Here is a 10,203-nt window from a genome sequence, read left to right on the forward strand (position 1 = left end):
GTGCGAGAGTGCACGGTACATAGAGTCAATTGTGTAGGATTCAGATGTAGTGAGATTCCAGCGAAACACATCCCTCCATTGTGTCAAGTTAACCGAATCCAAACGGAATAGAAGATGTTGCCATGACACAAGGTGAAGGCCAATCAAATCCCTCCTAAATGATAGCCGAATGAAGCCGCAGGTGCCTGTTAATCGATTCTCTCATGTATCAGGTTCTTTTGGGGTCTCTCAATTATCAGGTAAGTCCAGATTCCCCCCGGTTCCAATCTTCCAGGAATGTCTTGTTGCTTTACCATGTCAATAACATGTAGATGAGTTGTTAATATGACACCATGTCTCGTGAGTTTTTTCGTACACGAGTGAATACGTCCACTTCTATCTAACCACCAGATAAATTTGCAACATTCTTAAAACAAACGCAGCAACATGTATATATTTGAAATATATAGAAAGTGAAGGTAATAAAAATATCACGACGAATTTGGGACCTGAATTTTTCCGTCAGACATGTGATATGCAGGTCGTGCAGAAGGTGGCGAGGAAGATGCTCATAAGGGGTGCTTTCTCTCCCTCCATCCTACATATCTCTTCTACGGCGGGCACCAGCTATGCGTTCCTCTCTAATTGAGATCGAGTGGATCGGTCACAAGGTAATTGCCATTGTTTGCTGCGACTGAAAATCTTTCCGCTCATGTCTTTGTCTAATTGATGTTCTTGGTCAGGAGTTCATCTCTCCCTCTCTTCTATGTATCGGCGGATGCCATCAAATTTTCGCTACCCGACGGCTATGACTCTGCATCCAACCTTGCCAGCCCTCGCGACCGCCAGAATCGACATCAAGGAGCTGTGATGATCCCTGCCAATCTTCTTCAAATTTTGTGAAGTGTTGTAAAATCATGATCATATACAATTTGAGAAGGTCGGAGATTCCGTAATTATTATTCTGAAGAACATGTGTTCAGAACTTTTGCCATGGGATTTCGGACACGGAAAAAAGTGCATGGCTTAAACCATGTTTATCTTCATTGCAGGTTATCCAAAGAATTGCAGGTTTAAACCATGTTGAGATATTGCAGGTTATCCAAAAGACATGGCAGTATAATAGGGATCTGACAAATGGCTCAGATGGGTATCATACTTTGCATTTGTTTGAGGGCATATCCATCTTGATCTCTTTTGAATTCAACAAGGAATTTTTTTTTGGCATTTAACGTCGAGGGTCGTCAAATTATCCGATGTAAGATTGTTTATTCTAAGATTTTACATTATTGATTCTCAAGTAACCGGGCCAGGTAATCCGAGGTTATCATGATATTTTTTCCATTAAGATTAATGTTTTAGTTCATGTGAATAAAATTATTCACTTTGGAGTTATTTGGGACAAGTATGCAAACAACATGTTCTTTTATCATGATTGGACAATCTGCATCCAAAAACTATTGCATCAAGTTTATTTCTATATGTGACAAAAAGTAGTATAGTACTAGCATATACCTTTAATAAAAATTACACCGAAACAACTAATAACTTCTGACTGGCCTGTTGCCATCTTATCATATGTAAAGCTACACATATTTCTCCCATCGGAATTTATGCAATTGAACAACACAAGAATTTATGCAATTGAATAACAATGTGTCAGCTACTTTTTTAGAGATTGTCATCAAAACATGCTATTTTTGGGTTTTCTCAAGATGGCATGTTTATGGTTTCCTCCTGGTGTTTTGAGTGTGACTTTGCTCATAAGTAAGTTCTTATTTATGGTTTCCTCATGGTGTCTGAGCATGACTTTCCTCCAGAACTAAATTGCGTACTCGGCGGTGGGCATATTTATGATTTCCTCATGGAGTATTTTTAGCCATTTCACATTTGTTGTTGTTCCAGGGAGTTGACAAGTAGAAGACATTCTCGATTGTATCGCCATTCATAGTAAATAGAAGGGACCCTAAATTGTGATGAATTTGAAATTGAATAAATAACTTTTTTGTATGCTCAATAGAAAAGTTATTTGTATGGACAAGTTCAAAAGCTTTCGCAATGTACCCACCGTTTTATGCTTTCTTCTCCTTGCCTCCCCTCAAATTTTAATATATTGTCTCTTTAATTAGTTTGGCAGGCTAATGTACCACGACATTGTTCATACTTTTTGCTATGTACCGGTAAGAAAACTCACAACAAGTTCCCGTAGCAACGCGCAGGGTATCATCTAGGAAAAAGACATCGTCTCTCCATGATACTCCCTCCGTCCCGAAAAACATGTCGCAGGCGCAGTTCAAAGTTGATTTTGCAAAAAAGCCCTTGTAGTTTTAAAATCGTCTGAAACAAGCCCCTCCGCCCGCTGTCTTCTTCCTCCGCCGTCGATAGGGGCCGGCGCCGCCCAGCTGCGCGACTCGCCGCCCATCAGGAAGTGCTCCGCCGCTGTCGCCACCTACCTGCTCCGCCGCCGCCGTCGCCAAGTACCTGCTCCGCCGCCTCCCCCGCTCAGACCTGCGTCGCCGCGATCCCCTCCCGCCTCGATTACCTGCGGGCATCGTCGGGACCTCCGGCCACGTCCTCCTCGAGCTCGCGGGCGTCCACCTCGAACTCCCGCGCATCCTCCTCAAGCTCCAGCGCATCCTCCTCAAGCTCCAGTGCATCGTCCTCGAGCTCCCGCGCGTGCGCCGCCGCAATTCATCCCGGCCGCAATCCCCTACGGGCGTTGCCGGAAATTGCCTCCACGATCCGGTGGACCAGGAGCTCGCGCGCGTCCTCCTTCTCCCCTGCCCGCGCGCCCTCCTCAATCTTCCGCGCGAGCCCGTGCGGCTGCTTCTCCCCTGCCCGCGCGCCCGTGCGGCTGCTTCTCCCCTACCGCCGGTGCTGCTGCTGCTCGTCTGCCCGTGCTGCCGCCAGAGCTCCTGCTCGTCAAGAGGAAGAAGGTACCGTAAGGAGTTGCTCCTCTGCTCCCTGTGCTGAATATGATCAGTGTACGGGAGTTGCTGCTCTGCTCCTGTTCGTCAGGAAGAACTGCTCTGCTCCTGTTAACTGAATATGATTAGTGTTAATTGAATAAAAATCAGTAGATATCCGGGGGGTGGAGGGAGCAAGCTAGAAATAATTGGTTTGGAAATAATTGGTTTTGAACTGTCCATGATTTAGATGAATCCAGCTTTTCAATTTAATCTGTATGCTGTTAGCAGAAACCTTGGAACTTGAATACCCAAATCTGGTTCAGTTGAGTAAACAGCAAGAAACACATATTTTTGGTCTTGAACTTGTTTTGCATGTTGGTGGATGGCCATGCTTGTGCTGCAAGTACAAGTTAAATGAAAATAATGTTCAGATTTCTTCAGAGAAACACTGAATAAAACCTTGATACAGAAATTATTGGTTACATAAGGCACATATTCACACTAAATCAGTTTCGACAGTGTCAAAGCATACAGTAGTAGTGACAGTAATTTTGATAATTCAAGCAAATTAATTGAACCTATCTATGCTTGACATGGCACAGAAAAAATCAGTAGATGCAGAGCAATTATGATCTGAACAAACACTGTCTCTAGAACTGTGACTAGAGGAACTACTGTAAGTAGAGTAAAATTTATTAATGGCACTTGCTAGAGGAACTGCTACTAGCTCCGGGACCTCTATCAGTACTAGAGGAACAAACAAGAGAACGGCTGTAGAAACTACTGTAAGTAGAGAAGCAAGCAAGCAAGAAAGGAACAAGAAATGAAATGGTGTTACAAAGGCTCCTGTCATAACATTTCTTAGTCAGTAGTTCACATTTTTGTAATGGTTGCAAGGCTCCTGTCATTCTACTCATTTTCTGTGTGTATATCCTTGTTATGGTACCATGATGTACTCATCTTTTGTCATTGCTAGCAGGAGTATGGATTTGAACATGATGCCTCAAGAGGAAGACGATGAAGGTATTAATTTGAATTTGATGCCTCAAGAGGAGGAACCTCAAGTGGCAGAGAATGTAGTTATGGATTTGAACTTGATGCCTCAAGAGGAAGACGATGAAGATATGAATTGGATGCCTCAAGAAGATGAAGGGAAAGAGGATGAAGCTCAAGAGGAAGAGGATGAAGTTATGAATTGGATACTTCAAGAGAAGAGAAGAGAATTGTCAGATAAGGAGAGGCATGGTGTTTACTTTGCCTTGCTGGTAATCGAGCTCAGAGATGGGTCTGTTCAACCAGACGACAAGCTGCTAGTCTCAAACCTGTTGGACATAAGTGTACGATCTGTTGAAAGAATCTGGGAAGAGGCTAAAAAGCAAATTGCCGATGGCAAAGAAGTAGATGTCTCAAGCAAGAAGCCAGGAAGATCCGGCAGAAAGAGAAAGGAGCTAGATCTAGAGAGGACCTCAACAATCCCACTGAATAAAAGAAGAACAATTCGATCTCTGGCACGGTCTCTAGGTGTGGCCCGATCGACCCTACATAAGAGGTTCCAGTTGAATGAGCTCAACCGCATCACAAGCACCGTGAAGCCTCATCTCAAGCTAGAGAACAAGCTTGCGAGATTGAAATTTTGTATGTCCATGGTCGATGACAATTCGATCTCAACTTCTCGGGCTATGTTAAAACCAATGACGAATATGGTTCACATTGATGAGAAGTGGTTTGATATGACGAGAGTGAAGAATAGTTACTATGTACTTCCAGGAGAACCTGAACCGAAGCGCACCGTGTCAAACACTCACAGCATTGGGAAGGTGATGTTCCTAACAGCTGTTGCCAAGCCTCGATATAACAATGAGGGGGAGCTAACATTCGATGGGAAGATCGGCATTTGGGCATTCGTCGAAGAGACTGAGGCGAAGCGGACAAGTCAGAACAGAACAAAGGGAACAAAAGTGTTGACATCAGTGAAAGTAACCAGGCCTGTGTGCAGAGATTATCTAATCAATAAGGTTATCCCGGCAATTCAAGATAAGTGGCCTGACGATGATGAGGGAGCAACAATATTCATCCAACAGGATAACGCAAAGCCTCATGTCCTTCCCAATGATGTAGCTTTTCGAGAAGCTGTGGAACAAACTGATCTTGACATCCGATTGCTACAACAGCCCCCAAATAGCCCCGAGTTAAATTGTTTGGACCTCTGCTTCCATAGCTCTCTCCAGTCTCTAACCGACTGCAGGTCACCTACAAACATCCAGGAACTGGTACAGGGTGTGGAAGAGGAATTCGAGAACTACGATCCCGACAAGTTGCACAGAAGCTTTATCACATTAGAAGCAGTTATGTTTGAAGTTATGAAAGACAAAGGAGGAAATCAATATAAGTTGCCCCACTTGCACAAGGATCGCGTTCAGAATGCTGGAATGGAAATAACCGGTGTATATTGCGACAGTCGGGTAGTTGTTGATACTAGGGCCATTATAGAAGAAATGGAAATTGCAATAGGAAAAGAAAATGAAAGGAAAGAATTAGCTAGAGAAGGGAAAAGAAAGAAAAGTAAAGGGAAGGGAATGGAAGAAGTGGCCAGAGAAAGAATGTAGTCAAGAGGGGGCAAAGAGGCCCTTATGTCATGTAGTCAGGTGCTCCTTGTGTATGTCTTGTGTAATCTTGTGTCAAGAGGGGACAAAGAGGCCCTTATGTCATCTCCTTGTGTATGCCTTGTCTAATCCTTGTATATCAACTCCTTGTTGGAATTTATTGGAATTATCTGGGTTATTTGGATTTATTTGAATTATCTGGGTTATTTAGATTAATTGAATTACCTAGTTTATTTAGATTACTTGAATTATTTGGATTAATTTGGATTATTTGAATTAATTTGGGTTTTTTGATTTATTTGAAATGATTTGGATTAATTTTAGTTATTTGACCATATGCTTGCACTTGCACTAGAACTGCAGCAACAGCATGGGCATCTTGCTTGGCCTTCTTTCTCCCCATGATGGTGGACTGGAGCAGAGCAGAGGAGAGTGAGGTCCAGCTCTGCTTGGCCATCATCTTCCTCTCTGCATGCCAATCCCTCTTGGTTGGTTCTCATCAGAAATGGCACCAAGATTAGAAACTGCAGCTGCTGGCAGTGGCACCACAGGAGGATTCGGTGAAGAAGTGCCATATTTTGGTCATGTGCTCTAGTGCATAAGCCACAACCACAAGTGCTGCTGCCACATGGCATTTTTCTTGGCATGACAACAGCATACAAGAAACATAGTTAAAATTTGGCACATGAGTGAAGGAAACATTACTGCACTCTACTCCTGTTTGGAATCTGAATGAAGGAAACAGTACTAATTCTAGGATAGAAACCCTTCAGTGATGAAGCAAAGCACCAAGCAGTTACAAGCCTAATCAGATTGTACTCCTGTTTGGAATCTGAATGGCCAAGCAAAGCACCAAGCAGTTACAAGCCTAAGCAGTGAGTAGCAAGGAAGGTTTAGGCCTCCTATTTGGAATCTGAATGGATCAGCTCCATGGTACAGAGGAATGAGTGTTACAGGATGTGGTGTCCATACACATGAAAGTAAGACCATGTCATATTTTTCTTGACTATAAACTGCTGTGTAATTGACATGTTCCATCAATTGTTAAGCTAGTCTTTGATTATAATCCTCCGGCCAGCAGAACTAAGTCTTTGCATTTCATTATTTTTCAGATACTGCAAGATACTCAATGACAATGAGATACCACTGGATAGATTTCTCACTGAAAATGTTTCCAAAATTGTCTAAAGGACAAGAAACTTCGCTGGAACTAAAACAACAGCAGATCACTTAACTGGAGATCAATTAACTGCATGCGCACACCATGATGGATTGGAATTCTTTCTGAAATTAACAGGACAACAAACAGCAGCAGATAACTTAACAACATTACTCCACGATGTTCACCAACAGAGGCACAGGGATGTGGACGGCTAACCTCCTGCAGTTCATCCATTTCACCGCCGTCGTCGTCCTGGTGCCACCTGTTGCCGCCGGCTAGGCGGGCCAGCACGGCGGACGCGGAGGCGCCCTTGTAGTTGTGGCCGCCCGCTCCAGGAGACGAGGCGGCGAACGCGTTGGTCGGCTTCGACGCCCTGGCATACGCGACGCCGACGAGCTCCGCCGCAGACGCCTCTCCAGTGACCGTGCCGTGCATCGCCACCACCCGCTGCCACTCGTCTGGTCCCTTTTTCTCCTCCTGCTCTTCCCTATCTTGCCGGCGCCAGTGACCTTTTCCTCCTCCTGCTCTCCCCTCTCGACGGTGGCCGGGATTGGTGGTGGTAGTGGAGAATCGACGGGCAGCAAGCGCCGATTTTCCGGAAGGGGATGGGGGAAAGCTTGGAAATTTAGGGATGCGGGAAAGGGGAGCGGGGGAGCTGCGCGGGGGAGCGGTGGAGCTGCACGGGGTAGAGGTGGATCCGCGCGGGGTTGCGGTGGAGCTGCGCGGCGGCGCGGTGTGCTTGAGCTACGCGAGGTCGCCGGCGTTGCGGGGGAGCTAGTGGAACTGAGCGAGCTGGCGGAGGAGACGATTGGACTGCGGGTTCGGTCGGATAAACCTGAAGGACTTTTTCATAAAAATACCGTTGCGACATGTTTTTCAGGACGGAGGGAGTATGAAACAGTGCTAGTGCAATTCCACATTTATTCTAACAGAAGCACACCAAGCAAAATGATAGGCACTTTTTCCTGTGTTGATGTTCTCCCCGCCATGGAAATCACCGTCACGTCGCGGTTGTCTCTCTCAGCCGATCGCAAAGTGCGGATGAATGTGCGATAAAATGAAGGCAAAAGAACAGTGCGAAATAAACAGTGGTTATCTCTCTATTTCTTACTCTTCATCCCATAATATAATAATGTTTTTGACATTGGTGTAGTGTAAAAAATGTTGTTATATTAGTGTAAAAATTGTTCTTATATTACGGAACGGAGGAAGTAGTCGATGATCTGAGCTGTGCTACAAGGTACTTCCAGTGCGGAGTAAGTGCAAATAGTCACACGTCTGTGAGGAGTGCTACCAACTACTCCCTCCGTCCAAAATAAATATTTTAATTTTAATATAACTTTGTATTTAAATTAGTATAAAGTTGAGACACTTATTTTGGGACGAAGGAGTACTAATACAACAGTGACAGGTGTGGTGCCTAGAGATATGTAGCACAATGAAAAAAAAGAAAAAAGAAAAAGGGATAGCATGTAGCAGCTGCCGCCCGGAGCACCCAGCATTTCTCCGACACCCGCGCGCAACTGGTTCATTCCGGCAGAATCGGCGGGACAAGGTTAACTGCAAACACATGACAGTTCATCTCGTAAGTTCATGTACAATTAATAAAATAAAACAAAACAACGATTCAGACTTGCCGAGGCACATCAGAAGAAGCTCCGGCGGTATGAACGTGCTGCACGTTAGAGGCAGCACGAGCATGCGTAGCTGGTCTATCGTCCCGCCTGCAAATGTACCCAGGTCGCCCATGATGGCGTGGCACAGGCAAATCCTGTCGCCGCCGCCGACGAGCGACCTGAAGCCGTCGCAGCACGTTCTCGGCGGCGCCCGCACGCTGGAGTTCGTCAGGTAGCTGGCGCACGGTTCCACCAGTATCAGCGGCTCCATGCATGTACTGGCCGGGTGCAGCGAAGGCGAAGTAGACGGCTGCGCGCCTGCCATGCCCGGGAAGCCGGGCGACGGCGGGAACGCGGGCGAGCCTGGTAGAGGCGGCGAGCCCGGGAGGGAGGGCTGTGGCGGGTCACCGGTGGTGAACGGTGAAGAAGGCGAGGAGGTAGCCGCCTGTACCCTCGTTTCCGATGCTTGCAGCATCGCCTCCGCGAGTACGGCGTACGCCAGTGAATGGTGAAGACGGCAAGGAGGTAGCGGCTGCTGCTTCAGCTTCTTTGCCTCCGGCGAGATGTGGCGCTGATGGCGCCACTGCCTGCACCCTCCCTTCTGATGGTTGTTGCAGCATCGCCGCAGCGAGTACGGCTTGCGCCACGAGCAAAACTAGTGGTGATCTGGTTGGCTCCATGCCTCCATCACAAAGTGTGCTCAACTTGAGCCAAGTCACGTACGTGGCGTTGCATTGCATTGGTTCAGTGCTCTTGCTGGCAATTTTATAGCGGCTTCGGGCGTCAATTCATGCTTCTTGTCACTCCTTATTATCTGAACCACACGCTGACACGTTCTTTGTACTCGTTTCCTTCCAGGTTCCCCTCGTACAGAGGGTCTTTTTTTTTTTGCGAAAGTTGTGCATCAAATCAGACACAAGACGTTTCTGGATACCCCCAAACATCTTCGTGGAAAAGAGACGGTCATTCAATTTTTTCACCGTCTATGTTTTTTTCCTATATCCAAAGCGCTCAAAATTTTAAAAATAAATATCTCCTTCGCCCATAATCATGTCGTGCAAGTATTTCAATGCAATTCAAGTATAAATACTACAATCAAACACGAAGTTGTATAGATAAAATTTAAATTTGAATTCAACTCATTCAACTACTTTTTAGGTAGTGTGTATCATATTTTGAGCATACTCTTTTTTACGTAAAAATATGTATGTATTTCACAAACATAACAAAAAGTCAAAAACTATGGTTTCACATGCAATTTTTTGTGTGTAACTTGCTTTGTAATATCTTAGATATAGTATATAAACATACTTAGAATGATAAAGTAGCACTACTACATGAAGGTTCTAAGACGACACATGTATAGAAGACCATTCGACCAAACTGTGTGTCCTATTTCTGCTCAAAAGCAATAGTGGACAGCATATGTGCAAATAGAAGTGAAAAAACAGGCAAATAAGCTCATGTTGTAATCACACTACAGGAGAATCGGATTTCACAGCAACAGAGCTTTGGTGTGGGAGTAGCATGTCTTCATTGCATAGTATAAACGTTTTGTTTACGATCTCAATAGGAGAAACAAAAACCATGTTGGAAATCTAAAGACTCTAAGCAGGCCATTGTACTTTTAGAGAGGCATGGGCTTCAAGGTTGCCGGGCTTGTTCAAAATGTGACACATACATCTATCCAATTGTATATCCAGTTTCTTGTCCAACTACATATAGTCAGAGGTAATGGATAATTGAAGGTCAATGACCTAGCCTCCCAATAGTAACTTCAAGAAAAACCATGTGCACATTGACCTTGCATTAATAACATTATATCCAATAAAAATACATCATCTCATCACGATATGAAACAGTGCTACTGTAATTCCACATCTATTGTAACAGAAGCACACTGAGCAAAATGATAGGCACTTTACATGCTCATT

At 44.9% G+C, this 10,203-nt stretch overlaps 1 protein-coding gene across 2 annotated transcripts; it reads right to left on the reverse strand.

The window, feature by feature from the left end:
- Window positions 1-8,067: 8,067 nt before the first annotated feature.
- Window positions 8,068-9,018, reverse strand: LOC123049080 (leucine-rich repeat extensin-like protein 5). 2 transcript variants are annotated; one of them, XM_044472070.1, is made up of 2 exons: window positions 8,291-9,018; window positions 8,068-8,213 (listed from the first exon to the last, which is right to left on the reverse strand). In XM_044472070.1, the coding sequence occupies exons 1-2, from the start codon at window positions 8,742-8,744 to the stop codon at window positions 8,182-8,184; spliced, it is 486 nt and encodes a 161-aa protein (XP_044328005.1). In that variant the 5' UTR covers window positions 8,745-9,018; the 3' UTR covers window positions 8,068-8,181. The 2 variants fall into 2 exon arrangements, with proteins under 2 accessions (XP_044328005.1, XP_044328006.1); XM_044472071.1 differs by having other exon boundaries at window positions 8,287-9,018.
- Window positions 9,019-10,203: the final 1,185 nt, after the last annotated feature.

Source organism: Triticum aestivum, chromosome 2D (genome assembly GCF_018294505.1).
Source record: "Triticum aestivum cultivar Chinese Spring chromosome 2D, IWGSC CS RefSeq v2.1, whole genome shotgun sequence".
Classification (NCBI taxonomy): Eukaryota; Viridiplantae; Streptophyta; class Magnoliopsida; order Poales; family Poaceae; genus Triticum; species Triticum aestivum.

Coding starts and splice junctions, on each gene's coding strand:
- LOC123049080 (XM_044472070.1), bottom strand. CDS start 8,744: ATGCTGCAAGCATCGGAAACGAGGGTACAGGCGGCTACCTCCTCGCCT. Junction 8,214..8,290: donor GCTTCTTCTGATGTGCCTCG/GCAAGTCTGAAT, acceptor ATGTGTTTGCAG/TTAACCTTGTCCCGCCGATT.